We start from the raw sequence: 20,545 nt of genomic DNA on the forward strand, positions 1-20,545 counted from the left end.
TGCCCAGAGTTTTTCATTTTTGCATTTTCGCTTTTCACTCCCTGCCTTTCCGGGGCCATAACTTTTGTACTTTTCCATTCATATAGTCGTTTGATGGCTTGTTTTTTGCAGGGCAAGTTGTACTTTCTATTGACACTATTTAAAGAGAATCTGTTGCCACAAAGTGCAATGCAATCTGAAAGCACCATGTTAAAGAATAGAAGAAGCTGATAAGATTGATGTGGATGTGTTATGGGTATTGTTTTCACAGCAGTCCCTGTGGTATTATTGACCTGTTACTTTCATTCTCCGGGTCAGAACCATAACAGCAATACCACATTTGTATATTTTTTCTTGCATTTTTATACTGAAAAAAATTAATTAAATAAAATAAAATTTGATGAGACTTACACTATGTTCCTATTAAGCCCTGCCACAGACAGGGTCTCCAAAGACACCAGTGTGTGGCAGCCTCGGATCATTCAGAAGAACCAAGGCTGACGCACATATTATCTGGCTCCCCCAATACCTGCTAGGGGGAGTCGATGCACACATGGGTGCACGGTATTGTCATTCTCATCCATTAGCCCCGAGTTTCGGCTGTTTATAGCAGCAAGCACCCAGCGGCTATGGCGCTGCTGCATGTACGGTGCTGAGCGGGAAGGGATTAATTCCACTTACATTTTTACATTTACAACACCTATTCATTTATTTACTTTGCACCAGAATTTTGTGCTAAAATTTTGGCATCTTAAGCCGTGCCTCCTTTCAGGTGAACCACACCCCCTGTCTGGTAAATAGTCATTTAATAAAGACTAGCATTTTACATGCCTGTCCTAATAAAAACCCCACTAGTGAAAGATCCAACCAATTTATTAAGAGGAACACCCCCCATAATACATTTTTCACATCTTCTGCAGGCAATACACCAGAAGAGTAAAGTGAGGCTGTACTGGGACGCCAGTTAGGGAAGGCCGACATGAAGAGTTTTGGCGAGAGGGGGCTGGTAGTGTAAGGGTTAAGTGGTAAAGGAATTCGGTGGGTGAAGTGTAGAAGGGGGCGGACTAGGGAGTTTATATCATGAGAGGAGTGTCGGCGCCATTTTAGTGCGTGATAAAGAGAAGGAACGAACTGCCTCCCTTATGAAAGGGGTTTAGCAGGTGGGGGAACATATGGGTAGGTGTGGTGTTGTCTTATGTCCGGGTTTTATGTAGGTTATGTGTGTTGTGTGTCATATGTTGTGGCAGTCTGGGCGCTGGGAGGTCCTCTAAGTTGGTGGTATGGATGCTTCAGGAGAATGGGAGGGCCTCAATGGTGGGGCTGGACTCCCATGGTTGGACAGTTGGCTCAGATGAAAGGCGTCCGTCAGGTGGTCTCCGAGCTGGTGCTTTACAGCTGGAGGCAAGATGGATGTGCCAGTTTGGGGAGTTGTGTTTAAACAAATTTTGGGCTTCAAGGACCTCCCTCGTCAGGGGTAAAAAACTGTGTAGTTATGTTATTTATGGTTATTGTATTAATTTTAATAAACGGCTGCTGTGGCCATTAAAATCCAAATTTGGTCTCGGTGTTTTATTTGGGGAGTTTAGAGTAATAAGTGGGGTCAGAGCAGGTAGGGGAGGCCCCCGAGAAAATAGCCAATAACCTACTCATGCAGCTGAGGAAGAATTTTAGTTTAATATGTGCCAGTTTTGTGGCACATACGTTATTAAATGAATCAGACTATTAAATGAGCCACTGCCTATGGTACACCACCTCATGCCCACTTTTTGGGTGTTAGAAAAAGTTAAAAATTCACAAATGTTGTAAAACGGCACTTGTAACAAAGTTTGCGACAAAATAGCCTAGAACATTAGTACTTAAATCCCTTAAACCCCAGCACATTGGAGTAAGATTTGCTAAATTGTTAAGTGGCGCTTCTCTCTTTGCTTCAATAAATGGTTGACAGTACACATTTTGACTTATTCTAAGCTTTCTGAACTATTACAGGAAAGCTGTCTTCTTTCATGTACAGTGTGTGCATTAACTAAAGTAAAAAAATATTAAATTAAAGAGAATTTAATCTGAGATCTGACATTACAATAAATATTTCTATTAATGTATTGCATTATATACCTTATATAGTGGCATGCAAATGTTTGAACACCCCTGGTCAAAATTACTGTTATTGTGAACAGTTAGGCAAGTTGAAGATGGAATGATCTACAAAAGGCATGAAATTAAAGCTGAAAAACAATTTTCAATTTTTTTTTTTTGCAATATCGGTGTATTATTTAAGTTTTGTACAATTGTAGAGTAAATAAAAGGAAATAGTTAGACAGGATAAGGAAACATTCCCATGTGTATCTGGAGTTTTCCTCATTAGGACGGGTGCTCCACTGTGATACTGTGAGAGTGAGACTGTGGTGTACTATAGCCAGACATTGCTTATCTGGCGCCATATCTCTGTATCCTAGATGAAACCAATATCTCCTAAAATAGTGAGCACCGCATAGTGAGATGCAGAGAAAGAAAGGAACATCACCTGGAAGACGAAGAAACACTGGCAAAAAAAAAAAATCACATTAACTGGAGATCTAACAGAACTCTTACCTGGTGACCCCTTTTGATCTTTTCAGCTGCAGATCCACTAATTCTTGGGCTCTTTTTATGCCATCCAAGATGGCCGCACAGCTTCTCAGATTATCTGATGCACACTATGTGTTGGTACTACTTGTCCAGCCCTGCTCTTGGATTGGCCAGCACTGTTCACGGGAGTAATGCTGGCCAATCTAAAACCGGAAGGAAATGTCTTGGGCTACCAAATGCACAGTGTGAATTAGACTAAGCAGTGGTGGGGCCATCTACAATGGCATAAAAGGAGTCCAGGAATTAGCAGAAAAGATGAAAAGGAGGGCACTGGGTAAGAATTCTCCAGTTATATTTTTTTCTTGAACAGGAGGGTCCCTTTAAGTAAGAAATAAATGATATATTTTAAAGGAAACCTGTCACCAGGATTTTGCGCATAGAGCTGGGGACATGGGCTGCTAGATGGCCGCTAGCACATCTGCAGTATCCAGGTCCCATAGCTCTCTGCGCTTTTATTGTGTTAAAAAACAGTTTTGATTGATATGCAAATGACCTGATATGAGTCCTGTATCCGGAGATGAGTCAAGCGGAAAGGAGCCCAGCACCGCCCCGCGTCCTCCGAATCTCCTCCTTGCTGGCTGGCGTCACAGAGCTGGAGCGCCGAAATATCGCGATACGCGAGCTAGCACATGCGCAGTGTCGGCATCATGTTCATTCCCTGTACTGGCATCAGCACAGGGAACGAACTACGCATGTGCTAGCTCGCGCATCGCGAGATTTCGGCGCTCCGGTGCTGGGCTCCTTTCCGCTTGACTCATCTCCGGATACAGGACTCATATCAGTCATTTGCATATCAATCAAAACAGTTTTTTAACACAATAAAAGCGCAGAGAGCTATGGGACCTGGGTACTGCAGATGTGCTAGCGGCCATCTAGCAGCCTATGTCCCCAGCTCTATGCGCAAAATCCTGGTGACAGGTTCCCTTTAACAGATTATCCCTTTTATATATATTAGTATGAAAGTTGCATATATAAGGCCGATTAAGCACCCAGTCAGGAACTACTAATTAAGAACTGATGTTCTGAACGGCGAAGTGAGCTGCAGAAGCTCTTTTTTTTTCACGCATCTGCAGGTGGACAACAACTCCATCCTAGTTCTTGCTGTCACTGATGAAGTGACTTCTTATATGCACAATACATATATGTATAATGTGTGCATTATTGCATTATGATGCGCTAGTCATAAATTGTCAATAGAGAAAGTTCAATAACATACAAAAATACTTCCTCACTAAAATAGAAGGTCAGCTGTAGTGCTTAAATAACCTATTTCATTCCATTTCTTATGGAAAATACCAGTATTTTTATTGTTGCTGAAGTTAGTCTGATATTTCTTCACTTCTCATTTTTCTACTGCTACTTCCTCTTTCGCTTTATGTTGAAGGGGTTTTCCACTATTTTTACATTGATGGCGTATCCTCAGGATAGTCCATCAATATCAGATCAGTGGGGGTCTTACATCCCCTACCCCAGTTAATCACTGGGTAGAGTTCTGGAACTTCACAGCTCAGTCCATGATGTAGTGGATGGAGCTGGTTAGTGCAGTGCAGCTCCCATTTACATTCTTATAACAATGAAGCATGCTCTAGGTATAGCATTTATAATTTTTTTTTTTTTTATAGAAATCGCCATGGGGGTTGAAAAATACCTAAAAAATTGTCATTTCTGAGCATACAGTCAAAAAGTGAATGATGCCATGAGTGCAGGACAGTAGACCCTTGGATGGACTAGAACTCACAGCATCATTATAATACATAGTTTTTTCCCCATACTACACATGCTCATATGAAATCGATCTTAGCCACAGTACTAAGATATGGGGCTAGGACAGTGTTGGACTGGGGTGCCTGGAACCCACCATTCCTACTAGAGGCCCACTGTAAAGCTACATGAAAGTACTACATGCTCACACAGTGGCAGCAGCAGCAACATGATTTTTGTAGGGGGTCCCTGCAGTGACTTTGAAAAGGCAGGTCCCCAAGGAGAGAAGATACTGGTTGGCCGGCCTCTGTTCGTAGACATCATTTCAGCTATCTGATTCATATATAATAATAAACTAGGTAGTTTGTTAAATAATCTACCCGCATTTTTATATGGTTGAGAATATGTATGTTGCCTATCTGTATGAAGTACAGTCCATCTACAGTACCATGCACTACTAGTGCAGGGGGTGGGGGACTGGAGGCCCACCTTGATCAAGGCCCACCTGTTCCCCTGTGGGCCAGTCCAAGCCTGGGCTAGGATAACAAATAAATAGGTGAAGACCATCTACTTGTGATATCCAGTGTAGGTACTCTTCTGTGGACTAAACACCATGGACTCTCTCTGGCTCTCCAGCTGTTCTAAAACTACAACTCTCAGAGCGCTTCATTCACTTCTATGGGAGATAGAAGAACAGCGGAGCATGTTCCATGCTGAGAGTTATAGTTTCACAGCAGCTGGAGTGTCGAAGGTTGCTGATCCCTGCTCTAGAGTGAAGCAGATTACCTACACGAAGACATCATAGCAAAGTATCATTATATAGGACTGAAGAGAAGCAACTGGGGCATGTGTGTCCTTGTTACCAGGGGGTGCCATGAACTCAAATTGTCTTGACCAGTGTATCTAATCTAAATACAGAGTTATGCCAAACTGTATCTTTGCCCTGGCTGAATAAAAAGCCTATCTATGGTTCCCCATAAAATATTTTGCTGCTAATATATTTGGTGCACAGATGATAATCGAAACTAGGAATGCTCAACTGTGAGTTTCGTTTACCGTATATACTGGTTTTCAGCCTTTGATTATGAATAAAAATGTTTCTTCTCACTGACAGAATACAGAGATCTTGAAAATGGATAGATAAGAGCAGTGTCGGACTGGGGTGCCTAGGGCCCACCAGTAAAATTTATTTTAGGGGCCCACCGTACGTATACATTCAAATATTAACTGCTCACATGGCTGTCCCTGCAGCAACTTTGAGAAGGGAGGTCATTGGGGAAAAGAGGATACCGGCAGCTTTCCTCTATATCTAGAAGTCATCTCAGCTCTGATCGTGTCTAATAAACTCAGGAGTTTCTTTAATAATCTATCAAGTTTTGTATATAAACATAGGCCGGTTGAGGTGCTGTACATTGAATATATTTATGTAGAACCCCCAGCAAGAAGAGTTCTGGGAATTGGCTATAAAGGAAAAAAATAGAGTTTCGAAGAACTTTCCCATAGGATTACCCAATTTAATATATTATACCGCCTTTACTATTCCCCTAGGATTTTAATGAAGTGCTTAGTTGTTTAAAATGTGGGAAGGAAGGGGCGGATGATATCCACATACTCTGGAAATGCAAAAAGATTCAAGAGTTCTGGGGTAAGGTCAATGACAGAATAGAGCAATACCATTGGTTTAAAGTCCCTAGCTCTTTTGAGACATGTATACTGGGGGTGATGGATAAAATGGAAACACGACAACATCGGGAATTTGCTTCCAAACTCCTTTTTCAAGCTAGGATATGTATTGTTGGACATTGGGGAGGTAGTGCGGTTCCCACGATTAGGGAATGGGGGAAGATCACTAGATCCTCACTTGCCAGAGAGGAATTCCATCTGATAAATACCAAGAAAAAACATAGATTTGCCAGAATATGGCAGAAATGGCTTACATAGCTTCCTTCTCGGAGATGATGGGTGTTGCAGGTGGGGCCGAGGGGAGTGGGCGCGATAGAGGGGACAGAGATAGAAGGAAATTTCTTTTTGTTATTTTTATTTGTATTTTTATTTATTTTTTATTGTTTTTCTATATTCTTTTGAGCAGATAATGAATGTGGGATGGGGAGGGGAGGGAAAATAATGTTATGTATTTAAAGATTGTTGTAATATTGATATATGACTTTTTTAAAGATGGTATATATTGTTATATGAAGTAAAACATTTATAATAAAAAATTTAATAAAAAAAAGAATATATTTATGTAGAACAATAAGTCTACTGTGTTATGTGCCACATGTGCAGGGGGTGGAAGACTAGGGGCCCACCTTGCTCAGGGGCCCACCAGTGGATTCACCTGTACCCCTGTGGGCCAGTCCGAGCCTGGATGAGAGATAAAATATATTAACAATAGTAATATAAGTTTCCTGCTGTTTATTTTTATTTTTTTGCAATACAATAATTAGCTAGAAATCTATTTTTCACATTACTTTCTTTCCAGTGTTGTGGGAGAAGTCTAAGAAGACAGCTTGACAGAAACCTCACTTTTCACAAAATGGTTGCTTGGATGATTGCTTTGCATACAGGTTAGTGTGGAAAAAAGATTAGAATAAGTATTCATATGCCATATATGTCATCATAGCTTAACAAAATACAATTCAGCTTTTTTTTTATTACTCTTTGGCCTGTTTTGGCCAGTGCAGTAATTTCTAGCATGTGTTCCCATTCACACAATGCAGGCTGCAGTTTTATCCTAATCACATCAGGCCCTAGCTGTTGTGGTTTTGATGCTGATTTCCAGCAATTTTGAGAAAAAGGAAAGAAACTGCAGCAGTGAAAACGATGGTTTTGAGATATAGAATGAGGATGTGGTTTTCTGTAGAAGCAATTCTAGGAATAAAGCTGTACACACAGAGCTATTCAAACCATCAAAATGATAATTTTAAAATGTAATATCCTCTTGCTTTAATTCCTGTTGAACACCTGAAGGGTTAACAAAGTTTCCTAAAGAGGACCTTTCATGTTTTTTTATTAATTGAGATAAATACCTTTACTTGCCACCCTGCCAGATTTTTTTAAATATAATCCTATGCCCCGCTGTGCCACCCTGCACTTTTCCTGCTCAGTATGCTAATACTGAGCATCGGTACAGGGAGGAAGAGATGTCAGGGTTTCTCAATGGGCGTCTCCTTCTCCCTGGCTGTGCCGCGATCTAATCACAGCGGAGAGCGTCACAGCCAGGGAGAAGGTGAGCTTTTCCCCCCCCCCTGGCTGTGACGCTCTCCACTGTGATTAGATCACGGCACAGCCAGGGAGATGCCCATTAAGAAACTCTGGCATCTCCTCCTCCCTGTACCGATGCTTAGTATTAGCATACAGAGCGGGAAAAGTGCAGGGGGGCACAGTGGGGCGTAAGAGTGATATTTAAAAAAATCAGGCAGGGTGGCAAGTGAAGGTATTTATCTCAATTAATAAAACACCATGAAAGGTCCTCTTTAATCAGTTTCCAATAATTTGAGGGGTATAGTTTCTAAAAATTGCGTAATTTATGGGTGTGGTTTTTTTTCACTTCAAACCTGAATTGGTCCTTAAAAAATTGTTTTTAGAAAATTTGAATTGCTTCTAAAATTATAAAGCCTTCTAAAGTCCTAAAGTAATAAAATGTCATTTGCCGAATGATGCCAACATGAAGTAGACATTGTAAATGTTAGTTAATAACTTTTTGTGAAATATCTGTCTTAAAAGCAGAAAAAATTTATAATTTAGAAAAATTACTAATTTATCCAGATTTTAAATTTTTTTATATAGATAAAGGTAAAACAAAGCTACCCAAATTAACCACTAACATGAAGTACAGTGTGTCACGAGAAAACAATCTAAACAAGTAAAAGCGTTCCAAAGTTATTACCACATAAAGTGACATATGTCAGATTTGCTAAATTATGCTCGGTCCTTAAACTGAAAACTGGCTGTGTCCTGAAGGGGTTAAAAGGGCTAGCCACTTCCTGTTTATTTCCACAAATGTGTTGTAAATAGCAATATATGGCTCTTACTAATATACTCTTATTAGCAGTTCAGCCCTGATGCCTTCTTCTGGGAAGGGCTGCTCGCTTGTTAGTACAGTCTGCTCCATGGACTGTATGGTGGTTCTGTCTTAAACATGGACTTTAATGACCCAAAGTATCTATCAGCAGCCTTAGTGAAAAGTATTGCACTTGGTGGTTCTCCATAAACAATGGTTTTAAATTGGGGCTGCTGATGGACGTATCGTGTCGCATACATTACTCCTCAATCAGTAGCCATGTTTAGGATGGGATCACTGTACAGTCCGCTGAGTACATTGTACAAACAAGGGGGTGAAACCTCACAGAAGAAGACATCATTGTTGAACTACTGATAGCAGTATATTAGTTAGTGGCATATAATGTGGATGCAAATGCGGTAATGCAGAAGTATTACAGTGTATTACAAGTGTGATCACATATTCAAGTCCTTTATTGTGGCATAAGAAAGTGTTCAGAAAAATTTACAAAATTGTAAACAATCACTCAATGTCAGACCCCCATCAGACCTCAGATCAGCTCACAATGTCAGACCCCCATCAGATCAGAGCTCCTTGCTAGAACACCATCAGACCTCAGATCAGAATAAAGTAAAAAACTCATCAGACTCCTCTCCACATCTGATGGTCTCTGCAGAAGTCATGCTCCCGTGTCTTCTCTGGCTTGTGCTCGCAGTACAAACTGATGCTGTACGCAGTCAGGACAGTGCAGCGCCAGCCCCAGGAAGGGAAACCAAGAAGGGTGAGTACCGGAATCGCTAGCAGCGCTCCACTCCCGGCACCTAATACATACTAGTATTCGCCTTATAAGACACACGGTCATTTCCCCCTCACTTTTGGGGGGAAAAGTGTGCTTTAAAAAGCAAAAAATACAGTATCTATCTATCTATCTATCTTTAATCTATCTATCTAGCTATCTATTATCTATCTATCGATCTGTCTATCTATGTATACATAATTGATACTGTCACATCAGTAAAGATTTGAAAAATAAAATCATTATGGCATTTAACCAGCACAATGAGCTTCGTCACAAAAATAAAGCAAAACAAAAAGCCAAACTGCTGTTTATTGTTAATTGTACCTCCCTATAAATTCTATAAAAAGTGATTAATAGGTCGTAAGTACCCAAAAATGGACTAATGCGCCAATGAAAATTAAAAGCCATCCACTTACAGGGCTCTTCCCAAATCCTAGACCCAATAAAATAATGACAGTCCTTAATAGGAAATAATTAGCTAATTCATCCTTTTTTTGTTGTGCTTCCTGTCACTTTAATGTTAGGAAAGGATGTGAAAGTGGATGTCCACTTCAATCACGTCTTCATTATTATTGTTCATCATTATTGTCTTATACTATTGTAACATTTTGCTGCAGCTATTCACACCGTGGCACATTTGTTTAATGTGGAAAGGCTGGTAGATGCTCGAGTCGAGGCAAACGGTACAATACAAGCTTTTCTGACTGACCTTGAAGACAAAGAAAATGAAACATATCTCAACTTTGTTCGTTCAAGAGTGCCAGTGAGTAGCCTTATTCCGTTTTATCAGTTCTTTAAAGGCAATGTATCACTTTATTTTTCAACTAATTAAAAACAGATAATGAAACATGTTTGATTTTTTTATATTTTTATTTTCTGCTAGTGTATTTTTGTTAATTTTTTCTGTACATGTTTATGGGGTAGCCATCTTGCCCAAGCTGTTAAATGGATTGTCCGGCTTTTTTTTTAATGATGACACGCTGCATCCCCTTTCCATCCCTGGCCACAGTGAATGGTCCAATAAACCAAGCAAGTTAAAGGGCAGGAAGTAGAATACATGGAGTGACTTCAAAAAATTCTAGAAAACCATAATAATAATCTCTATTTATAAAGCGTCACCGTATTCCACAGCGCTTTATGTACAAACATAATCATACATTACATAACAACAAACAAGTCAACAATTAAAACAAGAGGAATGAGGGCCCCTGCTCACAAAAGCTTACAATCTATTCACTTTTTGAAGAAAAAACCCCAGAGTATTCACATAATGATGTAAATATGTGATGCAAAATCGTTGATGGTGTCCATTTAATACAGATAATGATATGGATTTGTAAAAATTATTGAACAAAAATTCTTAAAAAATATGTATACCGGTAACTAATTTTCTGGTTTCATATTCCCTTCACGGTCTTTGCTTTTTAGGACACTCTCTGTATCATTTGGTTGCAAAGCAGAAGTAACATGAAAGAAAGTCAAACATGGCTAAATGACCCAATTAAGTTTGTAATGTATTGGAAAACAGCGAACTGAAACTAGGGGAAAACCAGCATCATTTTAATATTTCCAGAAATTGTTAGGCAGCGAAAGACAAGTAATTAATTGTGCAGATGTAATATATATATTTAAGAATGTTCTTTCTATTTACTGTGTATCACTCATACATAAACTCTCGCCTTAAAGGGCTTTTCCAAGATGTTTTAATTCAGTGTTTCCCAACCAGTGTGCCTCCAGCTGTTGCAAAACTACAACTCCCAGCATGCCTTGACAGCCTTTGGCTGTGCGGGCATGCTGGGAGTTGTAGTTTTGCAACAGCTGGAGGCACACTGTTTTAATTGATGACCTATCCTCTGTATAGGTCATCAGTATGTGATCGGAGCCAACGATCTGCTGTTTCAGAAGGCATCAGCATTCCTGTGAGTGCCGTGGCCTTCGCAGCTTAACCCCTTTGTGACTTAGGCAGAAGTCGCGTCTTTAAACATGGCACCTGTTCGCGGGCACCATAACCACCGGGTTTCTGCTGTTTCAAACAGCAGAAACCTGCGGCACATGTATGCAATAAGCCATAAGGCTAATCACATTCATTTTACCCCTCAGATGCCGTGGTCAAATGTGATCATGGCATCTGAGGAGTCCGGATGCAGGAGCCACGGCTGAGATCGGGGAACTGGTTACACTATACTAATAGCCTGAAACCTCAAGCAGGCTTCGGCAGCTATTAGTGGAATATACCAATACAGGCCACTGATTTCTTATATTGAACATGAAGTGTTCAATTATGGCTATATAGCCATCAATGAACACAATGGGCAATCTAATGATTGCCAGTTATAGTCACCCAGGATGACTTAAAAAAAAGTAAAAATAAAGTAAAAAAAAAGACTTTTTAAAAATATAAAAAAATAAGTTAAAATCACCCCTCTTTCCCCAAAAATAAAAATATTTAACCCATTAAAAAATAAACATCATGGGCATCTCCGTGTGCGCCAATGCTATTAAAATATAACATTATTAATCTCGTACGGATTATGGTATGATGTAAAAAAATAAAAAGTGATCAAAAAGTCATACACTTCAAAATGGTATCACTGAAAAGTAAAGATTGCCCCGCAAAAAATGAGCCCTAACACACTACATGATCAGACTATGGTGATGGAAAAAAAATTGTTTTTGAAAAGTTTTCAATTTTTTTTCTGTATTAAAACGCAAGAAAAACCATACAAGTGTGGTATCCTTGTAATTGTATTTACCTGGAGAATGAAGGTAACAGGTCAATTTTACCACATAGTGAATACCGTAAAAAAAAAAATAACTGTGGCAGAATTGTGTTTTTTTTCCAATTCAACCCAATTTAAAAAAGAATTCCCGCTTCCCACTACGTTTTATGCAACCATAAATGGTGCAATTTAAGAGTACAACTTGTCCCACAAAAAATAAGCCCTTATGAGGCTCTGTGAACAGAAAATTAAAAAAGTTATAACTCTGGGAAGGCGGGGAGTGAAAAACGAAAACACAAAAATGGAAAATCGCCCGGTCCTCTAACGGTTAACTTAGACCTGTGACATCATGTTTATCAGTCACATGGCCTAGATGTAGCTCAGCCCCAGTGAAGTGAATATGGCTGAGCTGCAATACCACACAGCTGCTGTACAATGTATGGTACTGTGCTTGCTGAGCTGAGAGAAGGCTGCGGCGCTACCGATCATATACTGATGACTTATCTGGAGGATGGTAAGTCCAATAGGTCGGCACTGCAGGTAAATAATTTGTGGTGCTCGCGTCCTAGGATTGGCATCCCACGAAACAAGAACAGAAAGGACCGGCACTCGCTGTAAGTTGTCTGCAAAATTCTTGTTTATGGCCACATAATCCTGTGATGCGTTTCGACACTCGCAGGTGTCTTTATCAAACAAAGACACCTGCGAGACACCTTTCGAGTGTCGAAACGCGTCACAGGATTATGTGGCAATAAACAAGAATTTTGCAGACAACTTACAGCGAGTTCCGGTCCTTTCTGTTCTTGTTTGGAGGATAGGTCATCAGTTAAAATATCATTGAAAACCCATTTAAATAACATAAAAATATGTCCATCTTTACAACCAATTTTGTTTTATTGCTTCAATGCATCTAAAATACAAAAAGAAAATGTCCTACTGTTTTACTGTCTTGTGTTCATGTAGACCTACGTGCCACCATGGTTACATGCTACAAACAGTCAGATCTTGTAGTCTCTTCTTCCCCTACATCTTGATAACATTCAGTCGCTTCCCCAGACTGCTAAATCAGTTTAGTTTTGAAGATATGGGATGCAGTGTGTCACTATATAGCTAAAAATATTTTCCTGGATGCTCTGTATAACTTTTGTTTAGCGTACAAAAATAATCTATAACTAATTCAAAGAGATAACACTTTGTACATTTTTTTATATACCGCACTTAGTTCCTTAGAAATGCTCAAATGCTTATACTAATCATATTACCTTAAAAAAGTAGCCAATGCGGCAAACATGTCAGTGCCCTGTTTTCACAGTACTTGACAAATGTTGATGTTGATGGTGATATATGTTATTCTTTTCCAACAGAATCCTATAGGGGGAATTAATGTGGCATTCACATTTCTGGCTGGACTTACTGGAGTTGTGATTACTCTTGCCTTAATCCTAATAATAACTTCATCCACAAAAATTATTCGCAGATCATACTTTGAAGTTTTTTGGTACACTCATCATCTTTTTGTCGTCTTCTTCATTGGCCTTGTCATCCATGGAGCTGGGTCTGTATTTTACTGTATACTATTCTGTGTAAAGAAAATGACTGTATATGATGGAAAATCCATGTTATGCAATAATATGCACTCGATGGAGAAGATTTAGTAAGCTAAAAACATTAGAATTCTGGCTTCATTTGCAATAGTTTCCAACTTGTTTGACATTAAGGGTGGATGGTTTTATGTGTACAGCATGTCCAAAATTGCACCAAAAGTTTGACGCAAAGTAAGCCAACCAATTGGTAGTGCACAGTTATACAAATGTGTCTTATTACAATCCACTAAATTTATCATCAAGCATGAGCTACTGTAGACTGTCTAGTCTAAGGGGGTAATGTATCAAGATGCAACATTTTGGCCTTTCTATGGAATGTCTGCTTGGTTGAAGGGTCCATTCACACATCCGTAAGTGTTTTGCAGATCCGCAAAACACGGACACCTGCAATGTGCGATCCGCAATTTGCGGACCGCACATCACAGACACTATAATAGAAAATGCCTTTTCTGGTCTGCAATTGCAGAAAAAAATAGGACACTATAATAGAAAATGCCTTTTCTGGTCCGCAATTGCGGACAAGAATAGGACATGTTCTATTTTTTTCAGGAACGGAATTGCGGATCCCGAAAAAGCGGATGCGGATCCCGAAAAAGCGGATGCGGATCGCGGAAATGCGGATTTGCATCTGTTCCAGCCCCATTTAAAGTGAATGGGTCCGCAAATTGCGGAACGAATGCGGACCCAAATTACGGGCGTGTGAATGGACCCTTAAGCAATTTTTGAGCTAAATTTACAAAATGTTACTCACCATTTGTGAAATTTGTGACATGAAAATCCTATGTTTTTTTTCTGTCTAAAATCTAATCATAGTTATTCCAAAGGTTCTCTCAGTTTCTATGCCACACGGGGAACAACTTTTTTTCCCAACTTTTTAAAAAATAATTTGCAATGATAAATCAGGATTAAAATATATCCACCAATAAAACATATGCGTGCCCCTTAGTAAATTGCAGAGCATGGAGCAAACCACCCTAAAATTTGCACAAATTTGTAAATTTGGTGCAGATACCTAGTCCACTGATAAAGCAGGCAAAATCACTCCACTTTTCTGGCACAGCTCATTTGATCAATTATTTCCCCCTAAGTTTACACTGTCTAAATATTAGGAAGGATTATTAACCCCTTAGGGACACAGCCTTATTACACCTTAGGACCAGGCCATTTTTTGCAAATCTGACCAGTGTCACTTTAAGTGCTGATAACTTTAAAACGCTTTGACTTATCCAGGCCGTTCTGAGATTGTTTTTTCGTCACATATTGTACTTCATGACACTGGTAAAATGAAGTCAAAAAAATTATATTTTTTGCACCAAAAAATACCTAATTTAACAAAAAATTTGAAAAATTTGATAATTTTAAAGTTTCAGTTTCTCTACTTCTGTAATACATAGTAATACCCCTAAAAATTGTGATGACTTTACATTCCCCATATGTCTACTTCATGTTTGAATTATTTTGGGAATGATATTTTATTTTTTGGGGATGTTACAAGGCTTAGAAGTTTAGAAGCAAATCTTTAAATTTTTCAGAAATTTACAAAACCCCAATTTTTAGGGACCACTACAGCTCTGAAGTCACTTTGCGAGGCTTACATAATAGAAACCACCCAAAAATGACCCCATTCTATAAACTACACCCCTCAAGGTATTCAAAACTGATTTTACAAACTTTGTTAACCCTTTAGGTGTTGCACAAGAGTTATTGGCAAATGGGGATGAAATTTGAGAATTTCATTTTTTTGCCTAATTTTCCATTTTAACCAATTTTTTCCACTAACAAAGCAAGGGTTAACAGCCAAACAAGACTGTATCTTTATTGCCCTGACTCTGCCGTTTACAGAAACACCCCATATGTGGCCGTAAACTACTGTACGGCCACACAGCGGGGAGTAGAGTGAAAGGTGCGCCATATGGTTTTTGGAAGGCAGGTTTTGCTGGACTGGTTTTTTGACACCATGTCCCATTTGAAGCCCCCTGATGCACCCCTAGAGTAGAAACTCCATAAAAGTGACCCCATCTAAGAAACTACACCCCTCAAGGTATTCAAAACTGATTTTACATACGTTTTTAACCCTTTAGGTGTTGCACAAGATACAAGAAAATAGAGATACAATTTCCAAATTTCACTTTTTTGGCAGATTTTCCATTTTAATATTTTTTTTCCAGTTACAAAGCAAGGGTTAACAGCCAAACAAAACTCATTATTTATGGCCCTAATTCTGTAGTTTACAGAAAAACCCCATATGTGGTCGTAAACTGCTGTACGGGCACACGGCAGGGCGCAGAAGGAAAGGAATGCCATACGGTTTTTGGAAGGCGGATTTTGCTGGACTGTTTGTTTTTTACACCATGTCCCATTTGAAGCCCCCCTGATGCACCCCTATAGTAGAAACTCTAAAAAAGTGACCCCATTTTAGAAACTATGGGATAGGGTGGCAGTTTTGTTGGTACTAGTTTAGGGTACATATGATATTTGGTTGCTCTATATTACACTTTTTGTGCGGCAAGGTAACAAGAAATACCTTTTTGGCACAGTTTTTTTTTTTTTAGTTTTTAGTTTTAGTTTCTCCATAGTCTAAGAGCCATAGTTTTTTCAGTTTTTGGGCGATTATCTTAAGTAGGATCTCATTTTTTGCAGGATGAGATGACTGTTTGATTGGCACTATTTTGGGGTGGATATGATTTTTTGATCGCTTGCTATTACACTTTTTGTGACGTAAGATGACAAAAAAATTGCTTTTTTTACACCGTTTTTATTTTTATTTTTTTACGGTGGTCATCTGAGGGGTTAGGTCATGTGATATTTTTATAGAGCCGATCGATACGGACGTGGCAATACCTAATATGTATACTTTTTTTTAATTTATGTAAGTTTTACACAATGATTTCATTTTTGAAACAAAAAAAATGATGTTTTAGTGTTTCCATAGTCTAAGAGCCATAGTTTTTTCAGTTTTTGGGCGATTATCTTAAGTAGGGTCTCATTTTTTGCGGGATGAGATGACGGTTTGATTGTTACAATTTTGGCGTACATGCAACTTTTTTGATCACTTTTATTACCTTTTTTTGGGAAGTAAGGTGGGCAAAATAGTTTTTAATTTTTAATTTTTATGGCGTTCACCGTTCGGGTAAAGTAACATGACCATTTTATAGATCAGGTCGTTACGGACGTGGCGATACCAAACATGTGTAGGGAATTTTATTTTTTTCATTTTTAATCAGTGATAAATGTGTTTTTTGATTTTTACTTTTTTTTCACTTTTTTTTTACTTTTTTTTTACCCAGACCCACTTGGTTCTTGAAGATCCAGTGGGTCTGATGTCTGTATAATACAGTACAGTACAATATATAGTACTGTACTGTATTTTACTTACACTGAACAGATCTATGTCTTTAGTATAGATCTGTTCAGCACCATGGACAGCAGGACGCCTGAGCAGGTGTCCTGTTGCCATGGGAACCTTCCCCGTCTGCCACAACTGCGCAGACGGGGAAGGGTGAGGACTGGGGTGTTGGGGGGCTGTCCCCCGATCGGAGAGGGAGGGAACCTTCCCCGTCTGCCACAACTGCGCAGACGGGGAAGGGTGAGGACTGGGGTGTCGGGGGACAGCCCCCCGATCGGAGAGGGAGGGAGCTCCCTGCGCTGTTAACCTTTTCCATACAGCGGTCTGTACGCAATGTGCTGGCACCCTGGTATACCCACTAGACGCCAACGATTATTCAAGGGGAGGCGGACGGGGGATCGCCTGCCGCACCGCCCGCCTCCCGCACCGCCCGCAACCCTCCCCCTGCACCACCCGCCCACATAATATCATTCAGGGGTGCAGGGGGAGGAAAAACCATATATATTTTGGGCATTATAAAGTTTCTGATCCCTGCGGTCAGGGACCGCGGGGATCAGAAACTGCAGAAAGCGCATCAAACCGCAGGTCTGAATTGACCTGCGGTTTGTTGCGATCGCCGACATGGGGGGGGGTCACGGGACCCCCCCGCACATTTAGCCTAGGTGCCTGCTCAATGATTTGAGCAGGCACCTTGTTCCGATCACTGCCAGCCAGGTGGCAGTGATTGGAACAACACATGACGTACCGGTACGTCATGTGTCCTTAAGTACCAGGACATCATGACGTACTGGTACGTCATGTGTCCTGAAGAGGTTAAATCTGCCCCAATGTGTTGCAGGTCTGCCTTAAATTCTGAAGTTAAACTATATTTTTCTTTGGACTTTTGTTGTATATGATCTATATATTTTTTTTTAAATTAGACATTTAAATGCACCTTTTTCATGTGAATGAATGTTGTAGATGCACAATTTGTACTTTCAAGCAAGCAGATGAAGCAATAGAGATAGATAATAGACACCTATCAGGTCTTGCCACAAGAGGACTTAAAAGCGCTTAACCCGCTGCCCTATATAGGGGCTCTGAGGCTATTTTTGGGTAGTGTACCTCTTGGCGAGAGATTGTTGACTGATAGCCATGCCTCTTCGATGCACTCAAAGCCATTTTGCCCATCAGACAGACTTTGAGAGGCAGTGCATCACTGAACTGAGAGAAGCAGCATGGTCGTTTCTATGAATTTCGAACCATCTAGGCCATTCTTACCTAGCTGTTAGGACTTGTTGGAAACAGTGGTTAGGAGAGGACACGCACACATGGTGAACAGGTTCCACAGAGAGGATCATTTCATCTCCCAACAAGCAGCTCCCACAGTTCGGTTGTCCACCATCCAGATACAGGTGGCACCTTATTACACACCTTTGTCTCTGACTGGACCATTTCGAGGTGCTTAGCAGAAGAGAATTTGGTGCCATGTCACCCATTAGGTGTCCTGCCATTGACAGCAAGCCACAATCACCTTTGTTTGCACTGGTGTCATGAATAGTGATGAGCGGCCGGGGCAATATTCGAATTTGCGATATTTTGCGAATATTTGGTTGAATATTCGTCATATATTTGTGAATTTGCTATTATTTTCTAGATCACGAAAAATCAGCAATGTAATATTCACCTAATGTGTGCGCAATACAGGCGTGGGTCACTAAGGCTACATTTTTCAAGCTGCTAGAAGTTTCCGGAGACTGGAGAAAATGGTTGGCACGGCAGAACATTACAATAGCTTTATATGCAGATAGAGTGCTCCAATATATTTGCGATTGCGAAACTTCACATTTTAACAGGTCTGACTACTTATTAGTGATTAGTGCACTAAGTATTGTTGTAAACTTGTGACATCACAGCACTATGTATGTATGTAGCATGTATGTATGTATGGACAGCAGAACCATAACTAACCTACACTGACTATCTGTATTATATATATAAGCTAACTAACTATCTAATGTAATGACACAGGAAAGCACAGAGCACAGCAATAACAAAGAAAAAGAATACTGAGATAAGAGCCGCACATCTAAAAACATATCAAATTTATTTAAAGCAACAGACATGACAAGAAATGGTTTAAAATCATTGTATACAACAAATCAAGGCCATGTGAATCAACCATATACACATGCCACCCTGGCTCGCCACAAAAACATAGACAAGCCCCCACAAATGCCGGAAGCCACATATCAAGGTAGGAGCGCTGTCTGCGCTTGCAGAGAATACACTGTGGGCGAGGGGACAAAGCGAAGAAAGAAAAAAATAGAGCAAACGGATTAAGATAAATAACCTATATAAACAATACTTAAATCCAAATAAGAAATTAGAACCCTATATTAATACATAATAGATTTTGCTGAGGGGTCACAAAAACATAAAACAAATGAAAAGGAAATAATAATAATAAAAATATATATATATAATAAACAAAGAAAAACCAAAATGTATTTCCATATACAGTAAAAGAACCAAGCTCTGTTTCCATATGCATGCACAGAGCTTGGTTCTTTTACTGTATCTTTGCACAGAGCTTTTTTTTTTTTGCTGTACATATGCAAAGAACTTGGTTCTGTTACTGTATGCATGCAGCTTGGTTGTGTTGCTGTCGGCATGCATGGAGTTCGGTTATGTTACTGTATGCATGTGCAGAGCTTGGTTATGTTACTGTATGCCAACACAGAGCTTGGTACTTTTACAGAGCTTGGTTCTATTGTTGCTGTATCTATACACAGAGCTTAGTTCTGTTACTGTATCTATACACTGATCTTAGTTCTGTTACTGTATCTATACACTGAGCTTAGTTCTGTTACTGTATCTATACACTGAGCTTAGTTCTGTTACTGTATTTGTACACTGAGCTTGGTGCGAGTACTGTATCTATACACTGAGCTTGGTGCTGTTACTGTATCTATACACTGAGCTTGGTGTTGCTACTGTATCTATGCACTGAGCTTAGTTCTGTTACTGTATCTATACACTGAGCTTGGTGCTGTTACTGTATCTATACACTGAGCTTAGTTCTGTTACTGTATCTATACACCGAGCTTGGTGCTGTTACTGTATCTATACACCGAGCTTGGTGCTGCTACTGTATCTATACACTGAGCTTAGTTCTGTTACTGTATCTATACACTGAGCTTAGTTCTGTTACTGTATCTATACACTGAGCTTGGTGCTGTTACTGTATCTATACACTGAGCTTAGTTCTGTTACTGTATCTATACACTGAGCTTGGTGCTGTTCCGTTCAGGGATTTCACAAGCGGTCCAAAACTGATCAGTTTTGCCGTTAATGCATTCTGAATGGATAAGGATCCGCTCAGAAGGCATCAGTTTGCCTCAATTCCGCTTTGGAGGTGGACAACAAAACGCTGCTTGCAGTGTTTTGGTGTCCGTCTGACGAAACTGAGCCAAACGGATCTGTCCTGACACACAATGTAAGTCAATTAGGATGGATCCGTTTTCACTGACACAATAGAAAATTGATTCGTCCTGACACACAATGTAAGTCAATGGGGATGGATCCGTTTTCACTGACACAATCTGGCACAATAGAAAACGGATCCGTTCCCCATTGACTTTCAATGGTGTTCAAGACAGATCCGTCTTGGCTATGTTAAAGATAATACAAACGGATCCATTCTGAACGGATGCATGCGGTTGTATTATCTGAACGGATGCGTTTGTGCAGATCCATGATGGATCCGCACCAAATTCGAGTAGCCTT

At 39.8% G+C, this 20,545-nt stretch overlaps 1 protein-coding gene across 1 annotated transcript in view; it reads left to right on the plus strand.

Moving 5' to 3' along the window:
• Positions 1–20,545, plus strand: part of LOC122931271 (cytochrome b-245 heavy chain) — a 71,007-nt gene that overhangs the window by 16,861 nt on the left and 33,601 nt on the right. Inside the window, exons 4-6 of the mRNA XM_044285332.1 lie at positions 6,788–6,872; positions 9,725–9,870; positions 13,192–13,382. Coding sequence (XP_044141267.1) covers positions 6,788–6,872; positions 9,725–9,870; positions 13,192–13,382 — 422 coding nt within the window. The remainder of the gene's footprint in view (positions 1–6,787; positions 6,873–9,724; positions 9,871–13,191; positions 13,383–20,545) is intronic.

Source organism: Bufo gargarizans, chromosome 3, assembly GCF_014858855.1.
Source record: "Bufo gargarizans isolate SCDJY-AF-19 chromosome 3, ASM1485885v1, whole genome shotgun sequence".
Lineage (NCBI taxonomy): Eukaryota > Metazoa > Chordata > Amphibia > Anura > Bufonidae > Bufo > Bufo gargarizans.